The sequence below is a fragment of the Pempheris klunzingeri genome, chromosome 21 (genome assembly GCF_042242105.1).
Source record: "Pempheris klunzingeri isolate RE-2024b chromosome 21, fPemKlu1.hap1, whole genome shotgun sequence".
Lineage (NCBI taxonomy): Eukaryota > Metazoa > Chordata > Actinopteri > Acropomatiformes > Pempheridae > Pempheris > Pempheris klunzingeri.
Genome location: NC_092032.1, coordinates 17,189,913 through 17,214,564, shown reverse-complemented (window position 1 = coordinate 17,214,564; position 24,652 = coordinate 17,189,913). Strand labels below are relative to the sequence as shown.

At 40.5% G+C, this 24,652-nt stretch overlaps 2 protein-coding genes across 2 annotated transcripts in view; one reads left to right on the top strand and one right to left on the bottom strand.

Annotated features, from left to right (window-relative positions):
• sh3kbp1 (SH3-domain kinase binding protein 1) overlaps positions 1–4,326 on the bottom strand; it is a 32,899-nt gene extending 28,573 nt beyond the window's left edge. The window contains exon 1 of the mRNA XM_070853081.1: positions 4,139–4,326. Coding sequence (XP_070709182.1) covers positions 4,139–4,142 — 4 coding nt within the window. The 5' untranslated portion in view covers positions 4,143–4,326. The remainder of the gene's footprint in view (positions 1–4,138) is intronic.
• Positions 4,327–13,325: 8,999 nt separating this feature from the next.
• tfr1b (transferrin receptor 1b) lies at positions 13,326–24,371 on the top strand. The gene is made up of 18 exons (XM_070853309.1): positions 13,326–13,378; positions 13,560–13,761; positions 14,296–14,509; positions 15,618–15,755; positions 16,586–16,670; positions 16,815–16,937; positions 17,025–17,120; positions 17,209–17,348; positions 18,203–18,372; positions 18,499–18,618; positions 19,858–19,943; positions 20,034–20,097; positions 20,185–20,252; positions 20,338–20,399; positions 20,860–20,950; positions 21,320–21,547; positions 21,664–21,813; positions 22,381–24,371. The coding sequence occupies exons 1-18, from the start codon at positions 13,346–13,348 to the stop codon at positions 22,591–22,593; spliced, it is 2,283 nt and encodes a 760-aa protein (XP_070709410.1). The 5' UTR covers positions 13,326–13,345; the 3' UTR covers positions 22,594–24,371.
• The last annotated feature ends 281 nt before the right edge of the window (positions 24,372–24,652 follow it).

The following is a 24,652-nucleotide window of genomic DNA, read 5'->3' as shown; positions in this document are numbered from 1 at the left end:
AAAGCACATGACTGCAGTCCAAGTTGGCCTGGTGCTCAGATGGGGAGGATATGATCCTGGCTTGAGATAACTAGAGAGATTAGCTGCAGACGAGACAGCGACGTGGCATAAATAGCATTTTCTTTTTTTGCTCTCAGTTGTGATGTGTGTGGGGAAGTGGCAGAAGCAGAGTGGAAGTCGAAGGCTCTTCAGTTAGAGGAAGCGCGGACACTGAATTCATAGTTTGTAGCAGTTGTCTTGAAAATCACCACGATTACGATGCATGCGAGTGGCAGAACACTCTGCTGTCCACCCACCCACTTACCCATGTCAGTCAACAACACATACTCTACCGAGGAAGACGGCAGCTTGTGGTTCTGAGCACAACGCAAATCGCTGAGTGCAAAGAAGGCTGCAAGTTAAGAGTGATGAGAAGTTAACACCAAATGGGGTCTGGAAAGGAACTCTCATGTGCAAAGCTAGGCAGGAAGAGAAGCCTTGCAAAAGATGTACACTGGAAATAATTTTACAAAACCAACCACTTCATTGTCGATATGAAGACGCACTTTGACGGGAGGGACGCAAACACAACCCACCCAGGCAATATGACAGTCACTGAAAATGACACTCATTCTTACAAAAGAATCAACCAAAACTCGAGTAATTCATGTTTTTTTATATCAAATGATAAGTCTGGTGTTATTCTGGTCTGGTGATATTTTTATTATTGTCACCTAAACCCATGAAAAAACCCAAATCAACAATGAACTGCTCCTATAAACAAGTGCCTGTGTATCTAAAGCCTAACACTGTTGTCCAAAGATGATTAAAAACACATCAGTGAGCCACACTGTTGGACTGGATGACATTTACAACCGTGAACACAACCTAGTTTATTTTGACTCCCCACAAACACCTTCCCGCTTTTTCCCCAGAAAAAACATTTACTACTGTTTTAGTAACATTTATCGGAAGAGGGTGTCACTTATTGATCCCATTTAAACCCGATATAAACACAAATCCGCCCTGAGGATATATAAATAGAGTATCAGTACAGTAGCATCACTTCCCTTGACCTGGGGCGCACCAGCATTGTATTGCACATAGAAATACGATCACATTGTGGGCAGACAACAAGGATGATTTTCAAATACCGGTAAAAAGGTCCATAACTGGAAGTCATTCCACATATAGATTGCATGTTAATACCAAGTGGAAGTGGGGTAACAATGACCGATCCACAGAGAATGGGCACAAGTCTGCAGCTCTAAGAGGCTTATTGGCCTCTTTCGGCTCACTGTTGGTGTTTTATGGCCTGCTCGCTAGGTAGCAACTAGCTGGTGAAGAAAAATGAACGTTTATCAGCTAAAAAAGCCTGATATTTTTCTAAGGAGGTGGCGAAGTTTAAATACTGGACTCCAAATGAACGCTAATGCTGCTTGATCGCTGCAAAGTAGTAGAATAAGAACGAGTAGAATAAGTCAAGCATGTGGAACAAAGTACCAAAAACGTCTGGGGCTCCATTTACAGCTAATGTTAAACAAACACGATGCTCAACCAAACGTGCGCATCGATGAGTCGATCAAAGTCAAATCAATCACTGCAACTAATCATTGGGGTCATTCTTTTAAAGTAGAAACTTAAAGAGGTTTAAGGACATCAATCTGGGAATTGGCTTTTTTCCCCCCAACTACTTTATGACGTTTCTGCTGCTCAGCAATATATAAAAGTGTTACAGCGATTTTCAGCCCTACTTTTATTTACGACACTCATGTTGGCTTGCTTGTGTTTTCAGGGCTACAAATGACAGACGGGAGGCCTCGATGACAACAGACAGAATATTTGAAAGTCTGCAGACAAAACAAAACTCCCACTCAAGCGGTCAAGAAACACACACACACACACACACACACACACAGGAACTGCGCGTCCTCTGAGCAGCTGCAGTCAGTTTAGATAAGAAGAAACTCCACATACAGGCACACTGAGCTCTGCAGAGCCACGCTGACGTTTCGCTGGTTTACTGTGGGTATGTTTCACTGCTGTCGCTGATGATGTCAAGAACAGCTGCATGTTTCTGTCGGTAAAACATTCACGCTGGACTGGAGCCCACTGGGAGTCAAAGCCACCCACTCCAACTGCAGATCGGATCACAGACTTCAGCAAATTCTCCCACATTAAAGGAAAATTCCAGCCATTCTCTGCTCATTATTCTGACATGTTTTGTCACTTGGACTACTCCATCAACCTGCATTGTCTGATTCTAACTCCCAGTTCACACAAAAAGCTTTTGAGGATAGATATGAACTTTATGCATTCAAAGTGTGGGTTTGTAATCGTAGGCGGGGAGAGCAATGCAGACACAGCATAGCAAAATCAGAGACTGAAAGTTTTTCAGTTCCGGGTGAGAAAAGTGAAACATGTCTTTTGGTCACACTGTATTGCTTTCAGAACTTCTTTAGCATACAGCATGCGTCTGTTTCAGTTTTGAGGAACTGACGTTTCTCCTCCTTCAAAACTGCAGCAACAGCAGAATTACAGAAAGTGATTCGCTGTAAGTGTGATGTTTTGTCTTCTGTAGTCTTTTTCTAAATTTATCCGAAGCACCAAGCAAAGAAATCACCAAAACAACAAAAGGGCCGAAGGATGTGACTTACTACTGGCTGTTTGTAGGCTTTTCAGACCAGTTTAATGTAAAGTAACAAGTAGTCTTGCACAGCACCGTAACACTCAATGGCCGTTTTATTAGGTACACCACTACAATCTAATACAATCCAATGCAGCTGTTCTGCCATTTAGTTACTTTTATGGTGTCTATATGAGATACACATAATATAATGTAGTCCAGTCCAACACCACATTTAACTATGATGAACCCATAAAAGTGGAAACCTGAACAGCAGGTTAAATAATAACTAGACTATAGGAGGCCACTTGGCAACTTATTCCTCTTGTACAAATGTCAGGGAAGGATTAACCCACTCAGGGGCCTGGCGCTTAAAAAACGGCTGAGGGCCCCACTGACACCTCGCACCACCACCACCTTTCTGTGCATACACCCTGCCACTGTCAAGTACACAAATTTAACAGATGGGTGTACTGGCAGCCTGTGAATGCAGGTATTAAACTACAGGCATATTCAGGACCTGTTTAAAGACCTCTGTGGTTTCCATTTCGGCTGATTTTGTAATTTAATGGTGCATATTACAGCCACTTTTGCAATTAGTTAAACCTCCACAGCACGTACACACAGTGAATCTGGGAGATCGTGTTTCCCAGTGGGTAATCAAGCCTTGACGGTTGTGTATAATTGTGCCTGTGAGTGTTTCCCTTGAGGCTATAGCTGCACATTGGTTGTTTACATACAGCAGAGACTAACATCCAGTAGAAAGTATGCATACAAAGGGAGGAGAAAAGAAGTATTTTGGACAAGAGCTGCAACTAATGCTTATCTATATTACTAGTTAATATTATTCACTCATCCATGACTTTACAAGTGCTCCTTTGCAGAGCAAGTAACCCAAGGAGAGGCTTTCCTGGATACACAAATTAAAAAGTAGCATGAGAAGAAAAATGAAGCTCCCTGCATGGCATCTGTGAAATAATCAGCTAATTTGCATATGAGCTTAATTGACAGATTAGGCCCATTTGTCCACCAAGCCTGTAATCACTTATTAATTTCCATGCATTGCGTGCAACAGCGCAGTGCTGTGGGAAATGATGGCGATGATGGGAGGAATGTCACGGGCAGGCCCGTTTCATCCACGGAGAGAGTCAAACACTGTGTAACACAATGGGCACACGGACAGAGAGTGAATGTAAACGTGTCAACATCTGCAACTCATCAATGTGACCCGCTGCTTTCCTGAAAACGCATCCGCACGGCCGCGCTGCGCACACCCACGCACAGAGATTTCTAATCATGGATAGAGCTGTGCGGTCACTTACAAACAGCTCGGCTATGTCTGAAAGGAGCGACGTCAGTGGAGGTGAGGCGGGGAGGAGAGGAGGGGAGAGGGGGAGGAAGGGAAGGAGAGAGGCTGAACCCAGCGCGCATCTGGACCGGGCGTTTATTCCTGCTCATCCAGATGCGCAGAGGCGCTGGAGGCTATTTTTGGGCATTCTCCAAATTAGAAGCGAAAAAAGCGCTGCATCTCACCCATTTATGTGTCCCGGTGTGCTGGTAGTGCTCCTGCAGGCTGGTTGGTAACGGGGAAGGTGGTTGGTTCCAGGTGTAGAGGGGGTTAGTATACCGGACCGAGCCCCAGCCTCCTGCTCCTACCAGAGATCCGCTACAGCAGCGCTGAAACGGGAGGAGCGTCAGATGAAACCATATTCCTTCCTCTTTTTTTCTCTCCGGTGACACGACAGAGGAGGCAGAGCGAGGACCCAGAAAACGGAAAAGCGCTGATGAACAAATCTCTCTCTCTCTCTCTCTCTCTCTCGTTGCCTTCATGTGCACCGCGTAAATTCCGGCTTCACCCGTTTTTCATCTTCATGTGGACGCAATGTGGTGCAATTTCTTGCCCCATGAATGATGCACTGCAAACAGATGGACACACAATTACTCTGTAATGTGAGGCTGCACATCTAAAAACCAACTAAAAAAAAGAGCTGCTGTATAATGAAAACAAACGTGGATTTATCTATATTATGTTTTTAACATTTAGAGTATTTCATATTCAATTTTCAAACAAATTCCTTTGGTGTAAAGACATTTTTGCCAGTTTTTGGTGGCAGGAATAACCTGCACAGTGAATTGGTTTTTGGTTTGTTTATAACACTTTGCATCACATATCCTAACACACAAACCTGACTTACTTAGTATTTCTTTATTTTATCAATAAAATAAACTGGCTGGATTATGACAAATGACAGTGGCTGGGAATATGCTATTAGTATTTATTATAATTTTCTTCAAATGTTTTGTTTTGTCTGGCCAACAGTCCAAAACACAAAGATGTTCATTGAACTATGTGCAACAAAAATAAGCATCAATACTTCAAACTGGAGAAGTTGAAGGCAGCATTTGGCGTATTTTTCCTTAAAATTTACTAAAGTGACGATTTGATTATCAAAACAGTTGCAGATTAATTTTCGATAAATTGATTAAGCCTTGCATGTGTGTACAGGTAGGTAATATCAAAATATGTCCATGAAAGAGGGACGAAATTGAGGCCTTGTAGTACTACACAGATCAATAGTGAGATATCAAATGATACTGAAAATGCAAACAGTACAAAAAGAGCATACAATGCACAGGTTTCATTTCTTGGTCATAAATTATTAACACAACTGATTCTGCAAACTCTGGTGTTGTATTCTAGGACTTAGGGGAGGTATATTAAATATTAAGGACTAATTGTTAATTTAACTGATGTTTTAAACCAATCAATCAGTTGAATACAATTATTTCAACAAAACGTTGTGTGGAGTCTTTTATATAAATGTTAGTTTTGTGTGATGGTGTCTTTTGCTCTCTACTATCAAAACTTTTTTTTTCCCCAGGGTCATTCATTGGCATTTCACTAAGAATGTCCATATATCCAACAGCCTGTGAAGGCAGCATCTCTGTAAACTCAAAGCCTCGCACCTGTGTACCCCAAATCTCGCGGTATTTAGATTTTAACGGGCACCACAACATTGCACTGTGCATGTGGTGAACTCAAACTGAACTGATTAATTTTTACTGGATAATCAGTGTAATCTAGTGGTCTGACTGTTTTAGGTGAACCTCAATGAAAAATAGCTTTAATTTGCAGAAACCTTATCAAACAGATACAGATACACACCAATACCATGACTGCAGTGTTGTTGCCCCCTCTGGATCAAACTACATGCAGGGGAGAATGTGCTGGCAGCAGCAGGATGAAGGCGATAAAATGATGCAGCGATAGCCGAGAGAAAAAGAGAAAGAATTCAGATTTTTTTCCACAATCAGCTGTGCCTTGGGTGCAGTGGCAGTGCAGGCTGCTGTATGGACAATGAAGAAGCTCTGATAAGATAAACTATAGCACAGTTCAGAAATAGCATTCATATTTGCAAATGCATCTGTGGTGGACCCATCAACATTTGGCACCATGTAGTAATGTTCCCTTTCATTTCAAATAATCACAACACAATTTTTAGTTTAAGAATGTTTATTCTTCCTTTGATTTACATTATGATATCGTTCTCCAGTTTGAGTGCACGTATTTTGGTTAACATTTAGTTAGTATCATAAGTTAATAAGGTCATAAGGTTTTGAGTTAATACATTTTACCTTCTCTTTGGTTCTCCACATGCTGCTGAGTTCCTGGCAAAAGGGGGAGAAGGAGTTTAAAGCACCATTTTATGCTGGAACGCAGGAAGTGGAAGGTCTCAACTCCCAGTGCTGGGCAGGGGTGCTCTGAGTTGCAGACGTTTCCAGAAAGCAGCATGTTGTTGTATTGTATTATGTAGTATGGATGTTTCTTTGGGTTTTGGGTAGTTTTAGTATATATTGGTATTATTTGTGTTACATCTTTAAATGCCAGTTGGGTTTATTTTGGGGTGTTTAATGGTAAGGAGTTGGAACCCCCCCCCTCGTTTGTCTGTAGGTTAGCCTATGTGTATATATACCCCTGTCATTCACCATATCAGGTTTGTTCAGTTTAGATTATGGGTTTGTTGACCTCAGTTTATTTAAGGGGCCCATAGTTAGACTTTCTGTTGATACTTTTCCATGCTTATGTTTTTTAAGCGTTTACAACCTTGATTTTCCCCATTTGATTGTTTAATTTGGCTAAATAAAGCCTTAATGTCTGAAAATGTACTCTTGTGTCCCTGCTCTTACTGCTTGGTCCCTAACAACATCTCAAGTATCTGTGATGTAAGACAGACGATACTTGCATGACCTGGAATCTACTTTGCTGAGTGTCTCTATGAGCTTAATGTTATATAATTATCCATCAACGACTCGCCTGATTGCAAATAGAAGTCTGATTGTATTGAAGTCATTGAGAAAGCACCCAAACTGCCAAATTTGAGGCTTCAAAGCAATGGATGGCGTCACAGTGGCTACGTTCACTTCTTTTATACAGTCTATAGTATTGATTAACTCTTGGTAATATTACCACTGATAATATGTCTGTTGAATATGAGGATGTAGCCAGGGGGTGGTTAGCTTAGCTTAGCATGAAGACTGCACTTACAAAGAGATAGAAAAGAAGAAATTTAGAAAAGTTTGGTACATAATCCTGATTATAATTGAAGTTTACCTTTTTATACTTCAGTTTTTGTATCAATTAAACAGACAACACATATTGTATGATTCTGTGAGTTTTAGAGGGACTAGAAGGCGGATTTTGTTACCTTTGGCAAGAGCCAGGCTAGCTGTTTCCCCCTGCTTCCAGTCTTTATGCTAAGCTAGCCAGCTGCTGGCTCCAGCTTCATATTTAATGCACAGAAAAGAGAGTGGCTAATCTTAGCTAACGTTGAGACAATTTGTTAGCACACTTATAGCCTATAGTGTTATGCTGCACCCATATTTGTAAAATGTTTCAAACATTTCATTGCCAGGAGTGAAGCCTTTGAATTGTGACATTTAAACACTATTGCATCTCTTTCAGGTTATCTCACTTGTGATATTTTAGTGACCACTTTGTCACTAAAATATCTCACTTTTGATCCCACAACAGCCTACAAACCCATTTACCAAATAGGCTCCTGAGGAACACAGTGAACCAGCTCTGAAACACTAGAAGCCTTCAGTGAAATGTAAACAAAAATGCCTGAAATGCAGAAAGTGTGGTGTACGGTAACAAATCTTTTCCCACATTGCTGCCATCTGCGCTGCTGTATGTGCAGTTTGCCTTTGGAGAGACAAATTGTTTTCTCATCCAGAGATGGAGGTTAATTCTCCCCAGAGAAGAGAGGTAATTTTAACACAAAGCACTAAGGTGACACCATCTGGGACAGTGCTGCTATTACACGATGTGCTCAGCCCCAATTAAGTTTTGTCACTTGCTGTGCATGTGGAAACACACGATCACACACGCAGTGAGAGGTCTCAGTACTGCAGAGACACTATTTCTAGAGCCTTCAGCCCTCCTTTGCACACATTTGCAAAAATATAATTTCATACCTGTTTCACAGAGATATAAAAGTATGATGGGAAGCCAGTAGAGACTACATTAATTATTATTATTTTATCCCTTTTTTCAGTTCTTATCAGTATATAAAATAACAACTCTTAATGATAGCACTAATCAAATTAAGAGCGACACAAAAGTCTGATTAATTAATTTAACTTCATCAAGTTTTTGCTCAAACCAACACATGTCCATTATAAGATGATGAGCTTCCTTGCAACTGTAGTTGCAGATGTGAAACAGTTTGCTACAGGTCTGATGGTGTTGATTGAAACACCACAAAAAGGCGTTTGAACTGCATTCTGCAGCATAATCCACTGCTAAAACAATCGCACAATCCCCTATAAAGATTCTTGTCTACTGTTCCTCAACCCTGTCATATTGTTCCTAGAATAAAAAGCCCTGTTACAGGCCTTTATGATCCATGACACACACAAAAAGCATCCAATCTGTTTTTTTTACGATAAATCTTGCAAGAATGAAATTAAATATAAATCTGGGGTATTAAAAGATTTAAGGTTTAGTTTCCTGCCCTCCATCAGCAGAGGAAAAATACATACTGTAACCCCCTAATCATTTTAATGCAGTCCCTCAGTTACAGTTACTGACTCAAACGTCTTTTTATGCACACATTTCCCACACTTTGAAGTCCTGCTGTGCAACAGTTTGCACCGACAGATGACCGACGGAAACCATCTGTGATGCTACTGCAGTGTGACATCATATCACTGTAAATCTCCCCCCCCCCCCCCCCCCCCCCCCCGGAGGATGTGGTAGAGTTTCATTTCTCTGGATTATTGATTTAAAAAAAAAGCAGCATCTATAGCAGCGCCTACTTCACCTTCTGTTGTTACAAGCGAAACAACTTGAATTACTAACACGTTTGTTCTGTTGCTTGATGTCAGAGAGAAGTGGGTCACAGTTAAAAGATGCAAGAAGAGCGATTGTCAAGGAGTGGTGGAGGAAGAACATACGGAGGCCGGAGTAACCTTCACCAAGTATATGTTCTATTTAAATGAAAGAAAGTGAGACAAAAGCAAAGCAAACTTATGAGAACATAAGTATTTCAATCAGTGACCACAACTGCTAATCATTATTCTAACCATCCTAATATAGAAATATTAACATTATAGGTTGTTTGACAACAATGAAACCCTTCTCTATGTGCTCTACTCAGCATGGTACAGTCTGAGCTCATGTACCATGAAGCCCATTGGATGCTCTTACTTCCTGTTTGGTCGTTTGGACCAGCTGATGATATGGAGGGGAAATGATATGGATTCACTTGAATGGAACTGAGTGGTTATAACATCATACCTCCATGTGCTTACTCTGCTAATGTAACATCCGTCTAGGATTCACAACTAGGACCACAGAACTATTCTGCAAGCAAAATGGAGTAAATAATGGACCAGCAGAAACTATAATATGCTTGGCAGCGTGCAGCTTACTCTTACAGTGCACGGGTTGGCCAAACAGGATTAAATGCAGTGTACCGGCACCTCAGAGTCATCTTACCTTCGCAGGATTAGCACCTTAAGAAGGTCAGAGGTGTCAACAGGTTGTGTGTGATCGTTGCCCTCAACTCCACCCACTGAACAACACTATTTGTAATGCCTCAGCAATGTCAAGGTTAAAGAGGATTGTTGGAGCTTCCCATGCATAAAATGGTGTCAGGTAACATGGGGGTATTTATTATCTTTTGGAGTAATTGTTGGTCATTTCCATCAGTAAACCAGTCAAATATACATTTATCCAATAAAATGAATGAATGAATGTCAGCCTGTCTTTGGTAGACTTTTAACGTGTGTAGCTGTGTTTATGCTCTTACAGGTTCTATTTTCTGGTTGTAATTAATATGCAATATGTATACTGCAAAAACAGACAAAATTCCTTTAAAGCAGTTTTTTAATGTAGCTGATGATGGTGGAGCCAAATTAAAAGTGTTTATTGCTATTTCAATCACCATTGATCATTTGTTTAGAACATTTTAATCCTCAAATTACTATAGCTAATCGGAGAGTAGAAAATACAATACTTGTATCTTAAATGTAGTGGACTACGAGTATAAAGTGTTATAAAATGTGGATGCAAATTGAAAAACAAACACATGATTATCCCACTATTGAACCTAACGAGTAACTGAAATAACCTGAAAATCTTGTTTGGTTTTTGCTGACCTGCAGTGGTTTATGTGTTGCCGCAGTGATGCACAGGTGTACTCCAGGGTCCCATGACATCAATGGAGGTATTTGAAATATGATGCATTGCTTTAGATTAAAGTACCCAACCCTTATCAACAGCAATAAAATGCAACAAACACATTAATGCAGCAGTAATATGAATCCAGAAACATCAGATATAAAAATAAAACACTAACAGGGACCATTTTATTGCACAGTGATTACTTTGAGGACAGGTTTTGAATGAAGCACTCTCACGTACAGTGTTTAATTTGAGTGGGCGTCACCTTTAAGGATGCGTACGTGCCTGATTACGAAATGACGAAATGCGGAAGTGGCGCAACCGTATTTAGACATCCATGATGAGGACGTTGACTCACTGACTAGCAAGGAGAAGAAGCGAGGCGGCAATAAGGTGAGATGACTTTCATTGACGGACCTTTTATTGGTTTATGTCGTATAAAAGCAGCTTGTTATTGCGCTGCTCTGCCTTTCCCGTAAGTTTTCCCTCAGCATAAGACACATTTAGGACACTAAACGTGCCGCTAACTAGCTGGTTAGCTTAAATGATGCTGTAAATGTCACCTGCCCTCTCCTTGAACATATGCTTGTCTTTTCTCTGTAAATCCACAGGCCTGTTATAGTTATTATTAGTGGACTTAATATCTGGCTTTGATATTTGTTCTTTTCGTCCCCTGGTGTGCAGGTACCAGCATGTGTGGAGGATACATTTTCCCCTCAAAAATGTTAAAAATAAATAAATAAAATAATAGTTGTTCAGACATTAAATCTCTTAAAATGTGTCTGGAGAAAATGTTTTGTCTTTCTAATGCAGGCAGAGTTTACATGTGGAGTCAGACAATGATGCAACCTTACTGTATAACCACTCCCCACCGGGGCCCAGTCAATTTGGACGCTTTTATATTAAATCTTTATTTGATTATTTAGTATAAAAGGCCAAAATGATGACCAAAAATATTGGTAAAGATGCTTTACTGATCATTTTTAATCATATTTCAAGCAAACCTATCATGCTATGTGATAATACTATACCCCTGATGGTGCCACTTTTAGCTCTCTGATGTTTTATGAATGAAAATTATTTTCTGATTAATCTGTAAAGAAAATAATCCCCATTTGCAGCCACAGTTGTGTTCAAAGCATGATGCTTGGGACATTTTATAGTTAAATAAATCCATTAATTGATTAGTTAACTGTCAAAAATGAACTGGTATTGATTCAAGATTCAGTTTATAATCAAATGTGATTTTCTGAATCTGGCTTCTCAAAATATGAAGTTCTATATCATCTTAAAGTTAATATATTTAGACTTTGATTGGACGTCACGTTGGGCTCTGGGACTTTGTGATGTGCATTTTTTTAAAATTATTTTCTGACACTTTATCAAGTGAACAATTTAATCAGAACAGTAATGAAGGTTTTGGCCTGTTTGTCAGACAACCCAAGCAATTTGAAATAGTAACGGCCATTTGCACTGACTTTATTGACCAATTGATTAATGGAGAAAATAATCAGCAGATTAACTGATGATGCAGTTAATTGGTAGTTACTAGTAACTGTATCTTAATTACCTCAAACACATTTTAGGCATGTCTGTGCTCACATTTCTTATTGGCTAAAATGACTAATATGAGCCTGGCTGAAGTTTCTATTTGATAAATAGTTTCCAATAGCACAAAGAAATTTCCAGATTATTTGCCGGGGGCGGAAAAAATGTCTCTTGAGGCATGACTGAGCTTTTCAGGCTCTGGTTTATGATTTCAGAGCTTAAGTTTCTGCTCAGCCAGGACGGCAAACTGAACGTCTTTTCTGCCATTTTGATGTTGTTTTGTACAGTAAATGACTGGATGTAATCTGCTGGATCAGTTGTTATTTCCTGCTCCCAGCTCAGTAACGAGGAAGAGTTTTATTTACTAGTTGGCTGCTTTCTTGTTGCATCAGTCATCTACTGCAAGGAAGAACATCTGACTTATCCTGAAAGTTTTGGGTTTTTTTTTTGTAGGTCAGACACCTTGACTGACGCCTCAGTGTGGTTTGCGTCTGACATGTTTAGAAATTAAACAAAGCTATCACTGTTCTGGTGTCAAAACAACACCCAAAGGTCACGTCTGCCAGGTGTAATCCTCCTTGTGTTTTGTAATTATGCGTAAAATGCCAACCAGTCCAGTGTCATTGTCCTGTCATTTAAGACACAAATCTGACATCGAGACAGGACGAATAAAGCATTCGCCACTGATTAACCGTCATTTGTGTTTTTTTATTGTAATCTTTTTAACCTAGCATTCTTGCTGGTATCCATTATGTATTTATTGAAAACCTATACATTTTGAGATTAATTTCAATTGTAATATTCAGCTCTGCAACTATTACTATTTTACTTGTGTTGTTAACTAATTGTTTGGACTGTAAATTATCAAAAAAAGGGGAAAAAATCAGAATTCCTTTAAGCCCAATGTCTTTAAATGTCTTTTATCCAAAACCCAAAGATGTTCAGTTTACAGTTATATCAAACAGAGAGAAGCAGAAAATCCTCACAATGGAGACTCTTTTTATTATTTATATTCTGTATATATTTGAGAAATAATCAGTTAGGAACATTTTTTTGGGTCATTGAGAAAATTAAATATCTGACACATAGAAGTTATTATTTTAGATCCATGATGCCATAAATCAGTGCAGACAAACACATACTTCATACTGTAAATGAAATACTTTGTGTGTGTGTATATAAAGTGTTTGTTGAACCTGTTTAGGTTTCAGGTTGAATAACAATGCGCCTGTGTACAGAGAAAACACTCTCCACCCTGCAGACCTACAACAACCCTTAATGGTCGCCTGAATAGCTTCTCTGTTGTAAACCTGACTCACCACGCGTCCTCTCCCCTCCCTCCCCCTCCTCCCACCCTGGCCTCTTCATCCTCTTCCCTTCCTCATCCTCCTCGCCACCCTCTCTCTCTGTCATCTTTCCGTGTGCTTTTGCTTTCCTAATTTGCCACTCACACCCTCATTGTCTCTGTCCTCAGAGTAACAACAACAACAACAGCATCGACAATGGATCGAGTGAGGTCTGTCTTCAACAGCATGGTGAGTGTTTGGTACTTTGATTGAAAAGATTTAAACAGGTTGGTTGGGCTATAAGCTGTTGTGCTAAATTTTTCAACTTAAAAAAAACAAGACCTATCGTGACTACTAGGCCTCCCATGCACCTGTGCAAACAGAAACGCATTGCTGTCATAGTTTTCACTCTTATCTTTCTGCTCCCTAGATTAAAAGTGAGCGGTACAGCAGGTTCACTCTGCAGCCGACGGAAGACGGAGAAAGACACGTTGAGGTCAAGCTGTCTGATGATGCCACAGATGACACCGCAGAGAACGAAGGGTCTCCAAGCTTCAGGCCGGCACCTCCGCATCAAAGCCGGCGTAACATTTGCTACCTGGTCCTGGGAACCCTGCTGATATTTGTCACTGGTAGGCTGCACTGATATCAATAACAAGTCATTTAAAAGATTAAGTCTTTTAAAACACTTTAAATTGTTTAACTTACTGTGTTTCTGTTGTGGTGATTTCTGGGTTTTTGCCATACTGACTGTACAACTGCCAAAGCTTGTTCATTTATTGCTGCATTTAAAATATGAAAGCACAGGTGGACCGTGTGCCTCTGCTCTCACACTTTATTTGATTTGCGTCATAGCACTCTGATTCACCACCCATTTGTTGTGTTACTATTAATCACTCTGACACAACATCAAGGCCTATTAGACCCATCTCGCATTGTCTAAAGGCTCCTTGAAGCAGACCGGTCCCAGATCACCAGAGAGATGTATTTTGGCCATAAATCAGTTAGTGCTTCATAAAACAACTGCATTTTTTATCTATTAAATTAATGTTTTGATACACCAGAAACCAGTTTAAACATCTGAGAACAGGAGCTGGGAGTAACTTAGTTAGTTAGATGTCTTTATTTAATCCACTTCTGGTGTCTCTGTACCATCTGTCCTCCAGGCTATGTGATTGGCTACATCAGCTACAGTAAACCTCGAGCGAAGAGCAACATAGAGCAGGAGATGGAAAATCAGCCTCAAGGGACGCCTGCTGCTGTTGTGCCAGATGTTGTTGTACCAGATGTTGTTGTACCAGAAGTTCAGATGTACTGGAGGGATGTCACCAAACTCCTCGCGCAGAAACTCACCAGCAGGGCCTTTGACAAAACTCTGAGGTACACCGCTCATGTGCACACCCTTAAAGGCTGTCCACACCAAGAAAGATAACTACAGCGATAACGAAGTCGGCATCCACACTGAACAATAACTCTCTCTTAACAGTGGCACCACCATAATCCTGCTGTGCTGGCAGCTTAGGAAAATGGAATTTGATGATCTGTTACTGCTGTTGCAGAGAGACAGAAAAAGAGAACCAGAAAGATTTTAATTTTACACTTTTGTAAGTCGACATCAACTTCTCTATAACTTTTGGAGTAAAAGAAGAGTAATATATCTGACCTTGAAACCCAGTCATGCTCTCACAATGAAAGACACATGCTCTTTAATGTAGATGGAGGGGAAAAGCCTCATACAGCCAGGCGCAGTTTTGCTTTCGATAGCCTTCAGCTACCCTGTGAGAGGGAAAGGCATAATAAATATGAATTAACTGCATGAGTCGGATCAGAGAACATTTTATTTTTAGAGTATTACAATGTAGACAGTCGGAGAATACAAACGAGCCAGGGGAAGGTTACAACGAGTGTGATTATGTAAGGGATAATACCCAACAAGTTTCATGACCGTAATGGATGATTCTGACCCAAAGAACCACCCACATCCCAGTGGAGGTCACTCAAATGTCAGGCATGTTTGAAATTAAATTTGTGTGGTTTGGCAGCTATTTATCTATATTTGACACACTGGTTACAGGCAGCTTATCTTAACTCTTCATGGACTCAGTTCATCTAGTATGTTAGTATGTTTATTTGCTGTGACATTCATCTCAGTCAGTTACTCAGATGTGGTTTGATAGGAAAAGAAAGCCAATTCTGTTACTAAGCAGTGTGAAAACCACAAACTAGCTTGTGGTACAGCCTCAGTGTGGGAAGACTTTCATTGCAAAGCTTAGTTACCTCATTTTGAAAGTTTTTATCTTTTTTTTTTTTTTTCATGATGTACTTGTGAAATGAGGTATGACATTTAAATTGAACCACAGTATGTATTTGAAGGAAAGTTAATGTGCGCTCTGTGGGCCTTTTTTTTTTTTTTCCCCTCAAGTGTTTGATCTGTACAGACTGAGCCGAGACAAAGTTGGCAGGAAAATCATATTTTGTTTTTCGACAGGGACTTCGATCTGCCCCAACGTTCAGCAGGAAGCGCAGAAGACTTGAAACTGGCAAACCTCATCTTTGACGAATTCAAGAACCTGGAGATGGACCCCTGGAGTGACAGGCACTACGTTCAGCTGCAGACACCAGACAGGTTGTTATAAAACCTTTTTTTTTTTTTTCTGCACTTGAATCGATTTTTATTTTTAATGGATTTTCTTTAGCAAATCAGAATTAGTGCATTTTCTGAGTGGGCATCTTGTTCATTCATGGAAATGTTGTTAATGTTTTCAGTTTCTTTTTTCCCATTTTTTATGAACATCCCAGAGTTACAGAAGTATTTTGTCATTTCATTTTTCAGGATACTTTGCTCTGACTTTTGTACTTCACTACTGTTGGTAGTTTATGTTTTGGCTGTAAAATAATTAAAGGCTAATGCTGGACTCTAAACCTGGTCCACACCCCATTGAGGAGAAAAAAAGAAGCAGTAATTGTACTTGAAGGAACACAGGAGTTACTGGTCTAATGTGTGACTTTGGTGTTTTAATGCATTAGTACAGATCTGAATTAAGTCACAGCAACTAGATCAGCTACTTACGTTTTCTACATGGTAAAATTACTGTTTTTGTCAATGGAGTCTGGTAGCTTTGATCCGAGCGATATAACAGCTTTCTCTGGTTATACAAAAAAGATCTTATGGCTCTGTCTCTTTCCATAATGTTGTCAGACACTTCAAATAATAATCTGGGCCAGTCAGTGGCAAAACAAGGCAACTACTGGACCAATTCTAAACGTTTTAGTACCTACCTGTCATTCTGAGCCCGAAATATGTAAAAAAATAGGACCCAGCTTTAAAAATACCTGAGGTATCCTTCAGTGTCCTAGAATGATTATTATCAGGCATGTGGCCCTGTAAAATAAAGTCTTTCAAAAATAACTTTACAAATGAATGATTCTAAAAACCTTTTGTTCCTTAATTGGCAGTAAGCGTCCGAATCGTGTCCTTTTTGGCTCGGATGTCTTCGAGCCTGTGGGGTATCTGGCCTACAGTGCTACTGGGAGCGTTGAGGCAAGTCAAAACAGTCACATTTCATAGTGAAACCTTGACGATGTTTAATGTTTCTTGTTTTAAATTTCCTTGGAGTCAAAGGTCCAATAAGCTGTGGTATTTTTGAATGTAGTGTCTGACTAGTGCTTGTGTTTGGATTTGTAGGGGAAGCTGGTGTACGGTAACTACGGCCGTCAGGAGGATCTGGATGTTCTGCAGAAGAAGAACGTTGAGCTGACGGGCAGCGTGTTGCTGCTCCGAGCTGGAAAGATCAGTTTTGCAGAGCAGGTATGTGCTGCTTCATATTCCCCCGTGTCACTTTCCTAGTTGGAGGAAACTAACTAAAAGCTCACTTTTCTTATTGCGCTTCTTCAGGTGGATAATGCCGCCACTAAGGGGGCCTCTGCTGTTCTCATCTACCCTGACCCTGCAGATTACAGCTATGTAGCAGACACCCCACTATACGGACATGTAAGACTGCACACACACTGGTCAATGGACCAAGTAGAGTCTCAGTCTGGCACAGCATGGTATTGTGTATTTTGTCTCACCCTTTCAGGTCCATCTGGGCTCCGGTGACCCCTACACTCCTGGATTTCCATCCTTCAACCATACCCAGTTCCCCCCAACTCGGTCGTCTGGCCTCCCCAAAATCCCGGCCCAGACCATCACTGCCAACATGGCTTCAACTCTTCTACAGTAAGGCCGCACGCACGCACGCACACACACACACACACACACACACACACACACACACACACACACACACACACACACACACACACACACACACACACACACACACACACACACACACACTAAGGAGAACAGCCTTTGACACTGATCAAAACCAATGGCTTCACACTAGAAAGTCATACAAGCAGAACCAGAGTGCAACAACAGAGAGAGTCTGAGAAGAGAAACATAGCTCAAGTACCATTAACAGCCCAATGTGGCCTTCACTCAGTACAACAGAATTCATAAATCTGACAGAAACATTTACTTTGCAGTGCAGAAAAGAACCGAACAAATACTTGATAAATAATCCATCTCGTTTTCTTTTCCAGGCTTTTTAGAAGTTAGCTGTTGAAATTAAACAGCCATTCAAGTGTTTGCTCGTGTGTTTGCCAGAATATTTCAGGCTTTTGTGAAGCCATTTCATGGATCATTACCTCTTGAATCATCATCATATGTACAATACAAAAGAAACTGGGACCAACATCATTTTCCAGACCATTCTATAAATCAATAAAAGCTTATAATAACATTAATATTCTAAGAGAAATAACTCTTGTAGATATACAGCATATCCACATCACTGCCCACAGAGAATTGTGATTTACTCCACAAACTGTTTTACTTTTCTTTTAAAATTTGTATTATTGTCTACTCTGCCATTTTAATTAGACAGTAGAATTTTTGAAGAGGTTTTGCCTCATAATATCTTTCAGTTTGTTTCTGAGTATGTTCCTTTTATTTTTACCATTTCTTAAAGTTGATCCATTCTGTAAAAACACTTGGTGAACCGGCTGGATGAATGTGTCTTCCTTAAGGAGTATCGGCGGCCCTCAGTCAGACGCAAGCAGCAGTTTTAGCGGCGGCTTCAGATCGCTGACCTACAGACTGGGAGGCAGCGAGAACGTCACTGTGGAGGTGAACAACGTGCTGGTCGACAAGGAGATCCACAACGTGTTTGGAGTCATCAAAGGATTCACTGATCCTGGTAGAACTGACTTCTTTCTTCCCTCATCTACGTCATCTAGTGTGGGAAGATTTTTTATTTATTTTTTTTATTCAGTAGGCATCTAAACACTAAACACTTGTGTCGTTCTGGTGTCTGAATCTGCAGATCGCTTTGTTGTACTGGGAGCTCAGAGGGACGCCTGGGGCAAAGGTTACGCCAGAGCCACTGTTGGCACCTCCGTACTGATCGAGCTGGCCAAGGCTATTCACCAGATGGTGGAGAACGGTAACAAATAAAATATTTTACATGCTGTATGTAATGCACAAACGAGGGACACACCACCACGCATCAGGAGTGGCTTTACTTTCTGATTGTATTGTATAATTTAAACACTGACACCACACAGGAAAAGAGGCATTTGCCAGTTGCTGTCACAAAAACTAGTGACATTGATGTCTCGTCCATTGTAGTTTGTAGCAACTGTCCTAAAACAGGCCGACAAGCCTGAATAATAAGATTCAACTGTCTTCTCCTATTAAATTCTTGTAATGCGAGATGTGTGATATCACCACCACCACATCACTAGACAACATCCTGTTGCCTGTATCATCTCATCCTACAGGACGAGGACATATTGTGTTTTTAAATTTAGATTCCTCACAGTAACATTTCTTCATTTACAAGCAATAATGGGAAGGTCTGTGTTGTTTCATTAGTGAATCATGGGACTTATCCAGCACTGCATTAATGTTATTTAATTAAAGGAATTAAGGATTTAACTTCAGGAATTAAGATCACAATCTAAGAAATTATCCAGATACCCATATGAACATCGATCAGGCTTTTTCTTGCTGTACTCTTTCCTCCTATTCTGATTTCCTCTCAATGCTCGTCCAATGGAAGGAATAGTTTTGTTTATCTGAAGCTAATATGAGTCAGTCAGATGAAGTTGATATCTTCCAAATCACAGTATTTTTAGTACAAAGGTTCCTCTTTTTGTAACCATCCCTCCTCTGCAGCTCAGCACAGAAAAAAAAAAAAAGCCCAGTGGAACAAAAAGAGAATTTTCTGAATAAAAGACTGGAAGATTTCCGCTTGATTGGATGGGCTCAGACTGCTCCTTATTTTCAGATCAACTTTATGCACTGGAATACATTTGTGCAGAGACAGAGGACTGAGGATTTTGCCCCCCATCACTTATACTGAATGCACTTTAGAAAGGGGTCTTTTTAAAAGTCAGTATTGACAGGTTTGCATTGGAGATGCCTTCGCTGGATGTGTGTTACTGAAGAAGACAAGAATACTGTGTCTATTTATTTCAATGTACTTCATGTTGGTTTCACTCTCAACAAGCTAATGGTATCAGAAACGGACGTAGCCGTCATTGCCCCGATATGTAGTTGCATTAAAGGAGGCACACATCACTATTTTATATGTGCGCATGCAAAAATGAAACTACTTACTGTGTGTGTAGGCGCTGTGGCTTGTTTTTCTGCACAGCATCAACGTTCTTGTGTTTTTCAGATGGGTTCAGGCCCAGGAGAAGCCTGATGTTTGCAAGCTGGAGCGCTGGAGAGTACGGAAGTGTTGGCGCCACAGAGTGGTTGGAGGCAAGAACTAAATTATTTTAATCTGGATGTACAAAAGAAAATCTCTGCTGTGCTACAAATGGTCCTTAACATGTCTGTGTTTGGTTTTAGGGTTATATGTCCTCGATTGACAAAAGGGCTTTCACCTACATAAGCCTGGATGGAGTTGTCATGGGTTAGTACAGCTCACACATGCAGTTTCTGTCTGTACTCAGATGTTTTTTAGTGATTGTCAGCTGACCGACTGTTATCTCCTCACAAGGTCGTGGGAGCTTTGTGGCCTCGGCAAGTCCATTGCTCTACAGCCTCATTGAACGCACCATGAAAGAGGTAACAACGCCCCACTTAATTTGATCCTGTTATGTAGAAACCTGTAACGTTTGTGTTTAGTTTGATTTGCCTTTTCTCCACGCAGGTGAAGGTTGGTACTGACACTGTGTACGATATGGTGGGAAAAAACAAATGGGAAGCCAATGCGTAAGTAGATATTTCAGTGTCATTATCCAATCATTTAGCTTGGACAGTTTTTGCTGATTAAAATACTTTAACAGTAGACTATAAGGGATCATTTGGATTTTTTTTTTTCTTTTTTGAAGTGTGTATGTACAATGTACTTATCCATAGTCGGTGTGTATACAGTAGATTGCTGTTAGTACATCCCCAGTTTGGAGGAGCAGGCGGTACACTACTGTGGACGTGGTCAGCAGAAAAACGCATTTAAAAAATATAGTTGAAGTTTACAGTCTGTGGAATATTTTCATTGCTTTACATTGCTGTCAGACAGCTGTTTTGACGGTGAACTCTTTGCGTGTGTCAGTACCACCAGACCACTGACACACCCAATCTCACAACCATCTTTTTGGTGTATAAAGGAGGAGCTGTGAGGCTTTATTTGCTAATAGTTTGGTGCAATACATTTCCATTATAATGTGTGCAGACTGAGGCCAATGTCGATGGACGACCCCGCCTATCCCTTCCTGGCCTTCTCTGGAATTCCCTCCATCTCTTTCCACTTCATCTCCCCTAATGTGAGTCCTGATGCTAATTATATAGTGGACATTTACTGATAGTATCATGTATGTTTACTTTTACCCATTAAAAACGGGCATGCTGATTTGTACATAACCCTCCTGTTAGCAGAGATTAAGACAAGAGGTGTAGTAGAGCTTTTTATTTCACATAATGGCAATCTTCAGACTAACATGGTGCCGCTGATTCTGGGTCAGCTGTCTCTCAATCTAGGGTCTTTAAAAGACCACCAACCAGGGCAAAGTTTACTCAGATTAAAACAGTGACACTGCATTTAAACCATATATTAGTTGGTCAGTATTCATTTGTAAAGTTTTTGGTATAAACTGAACAGCTGGGTTAGGATTCATGTGTGTTTGTGTCTAAAGGCTGAGGCCTACACTTACTATGGCACCAACCTGGACAACATGGATCACCTCAATTACCAAACCAACCACCACACCAGTGAAATGGCGGCGGTGGCGGCACAGTTCGCCGGCCAGATGGCTCTGCGACTGGTCCACGACCACCTGCTCAACCTGGATGTGAGCCGATACACCAACATCCTAAGGAATGCTGTGGGACCGGTCTACAAGCGCGTCAGTCAACTCTCACAGGTTAGCGCCAAACCGTTTCTCTGCCGTTGTGTTAGCTTTTACGTTGGCTGTGAATCACTTTTCCATCTACCTACAAAGACCAGAATATGCCACATTTGTTGTTTGTTGCTCGGCAGTCTGGACAGCTGAAGGATGTGAGTCCAACGTGGCTGAGCAGTGCATCCGGCTCCTTCCAGCGGGCCGCTAAGGGCATCAACAAAGACATCGGTGAAACTGATTTATCTGAGATGGAAGCCTGTAGAATCCTCAACGACAGGCTCATGACGGTAAGATGCATACAGTGACACACTGCTGTGTAGTTTAAACTATTGATTAAATTCAGCTCATAGCTGAGGTTGATAGCAGAGTTTCCTCATGGAGTTATTTTATAAAAAATGACCTGTCCCCAATCTGGCAATATGTTTGTTTTGTTGACTTTTTATCAAATTATCAATTTTTTTCTTTTTCAATCAGTTTGTTTGTCTGTGTGTAAGGATTTGCTGATCCAAGGTCTGCTTTTGCTTGGATGGAGCAAAATATTTCTGAATTCTTTTTTTAAGTAAAATTATTTAGTGTTACTTTCAGATAGCTGCTTATCTACTTTATTACCATTTTTTATATTGTCACAGGCTAGAGTCTGTTCACTATCTCTGAATCGTTGCATTAGACCAGAACACAACTGTAAAATGTCAGTTAAAGATACTTCAGTAGTAAAACTGCTTGATTGTTGCACCTCCTCCATCTTGAAGCTTAAACACTTTTGGCTTAGTTCATCAATGTCTGGCATGTTGAAACATCTCAACACCTCACAGTTGTAGTATGCTCCTTTTTTTTTTTTTTGTTTAACGTTCCAGGTTGAACACGGCCTCCTCTCTCCGTACGTATCCCCCATTGAGACTCCTTTCCGTCACATCCTGCTGGGTCGGGGCTTCCACACCTTGGCGTCCATCGCTGAGACCACCAACATGGAGGAGCTCCACACCCAGCTGGCTCTGGCCACCTGGACCCTGCAGGGATGCGCCAGCGCCATGGCGGGAAACATCTGGGACATCGATGTAGAAATCTAAAGGAGGAGGGGGAGACGACTACGTAGTGAACGTGTGCGTGTTTGTGTGTGTGTGTGTGTGTCGTTGGAAAGAAATTTGAGGCAGAGCAGACGGAGGAGCTCCAATATCAGCACTTAAGCACAAGCTTTCAATCAGAGGTCAAAGCCCCACCCTTTAAAAACAGGCTTATGATCGGCTTTGTTCTGGGACGTAAACCGTCGAAGGTCCAGGAGGAGGAAGAAAAGCGTAAATTCTTTAAAAACAAAGTGAACTAAATACTGTAAGAAATCAAATACTACTGACAGATCTTCCTGCACCTCAACATACTCGGCCAGTCGAAGCCTTTGCTGTGACCTCTTGCCATCAGAACACAAGAAACCTTATTTATACTTAAGTTTTTTTATCAGTGGCAGTGCCCACTATAAGCTTATTGTTTGTCTTTTTATACGACGTTATCGGAAGCAGTGCCTTCCATAATTATGACGGTTATACTGTCGAATCCTACGGCAGCATCTGCTACAGAAATGACTCCTCAACTGTTGCTGACAAAATGGAGCCCCTGACAAAGTGAGATTTTTTCGTGGCCTTCATTTCTTCCTTTTTCGTGTTTCCAGTAGAATTGGTAATTTTTCTGAAATCATGAGAAATTGCCGCACATGAGCTCGCTCTGTTGACAACATGGCGATTTCAAAAAGCACTGAAAGGGAGAAATGGAGGGAAGAGAAGAGTTTTTCCTGATCTAGTGTCAGTCAGTATTTAAATTTGTCTCGTAAAAAGTAGACCAGGAAGAGAATTAACTGAATATATGTGTGGATATTTGGGAATCTCTATTTATACACCACAAACCCAGAAATAAATCAAGCGCTTTACTGGGTTTACTCTGCGCTTGATGGCAGAATGATGATAATTGGGGGAAAAAAATGCTCAAGGAGCCACCAAAAGAAAGCAAAACATTATCAAACACCCTTTTTTTTTAGCGCAGCAACTGAGCTAATTGATTTGCAAGAAAGCCATTTATGTTGCACAGTCTACTATGGAGCAGTTAATAGTATGATAAAGCTATCGGAAGCAGTGCCTTCCATACTTAAAATCCATTATCGGGAGCAGTGCCTTCCATAATGACAAACAGTGATGGTAGTTTTTTCCTACCAGTGTGTTTGTGTTTTACATGTGTATTTATCGGGAGCAGTGTCTCTCATATTTCACTTGAAGGGTGGAACAACTTATCGGGGACAGTGTTTCCCAGAGTTTTATACTTGACTTATTTATTTGTTTTGTCTTTATTTTTCGAGTGTGTGTGTGTGTGTGTGTCAGGAGGTGTATGTCCTTTTTCCATTTTTCGTTACATTTCTGTATCTGCGACTCTCGTGCAGTAGAATCTGAAATTTCATGTCTGTTTGGCCTCCCAATCCTCTCTGGTGTTTCTTTAAAAACATGCTGTACCTACACAAGCCACAGCTCTCCTCGCATGTGTGTCACTAACATATTTCCTCTTCACTGCGTGTTACTGTGTTTCTTTATAGAAATGTAGCTCAGCACAAGCTACAAAACGACACTATTGTGTCCAACCTGCATATACGTGATATTTTGACCATTTTCTTCCTATAAAAGTTGTAGTCAGTACTTTTTCCAGAATATTGTCAGGCCTCTCAACATAAAGCAGCAAAAAAAAAATTAAATTTAAGATAAATAACTGTAATCTCACCCAGAACTTATTGAAACAATGTTAAAAGAACCAAATAAATCAGACCCAGTGAAAACATAATATGAATCATTAAAATCCACTTTCTTCATTTTAACATTAATTTGAGCAAACAAAATGTCTGTCTCATAACTTAGATTATTACATGCTTAAATACATTTTTGCCTTGTGTCATTTTCCTATATCTGTCACAAGTATTAAAAGTAAGTTTACTCAATCGGGCTCACTGTGTAACTAACATACTGTACATTATGTCGAAATACTTTGTCACGAAACCTGTTCAGTATGATTTCTGTACCTGAAAAGTTCATGAAGTTCTGTTTCTGTGATCTCTATGTTCAGCAGAAAATAAGAAATAAACCCTCTTGGCTTAGCATC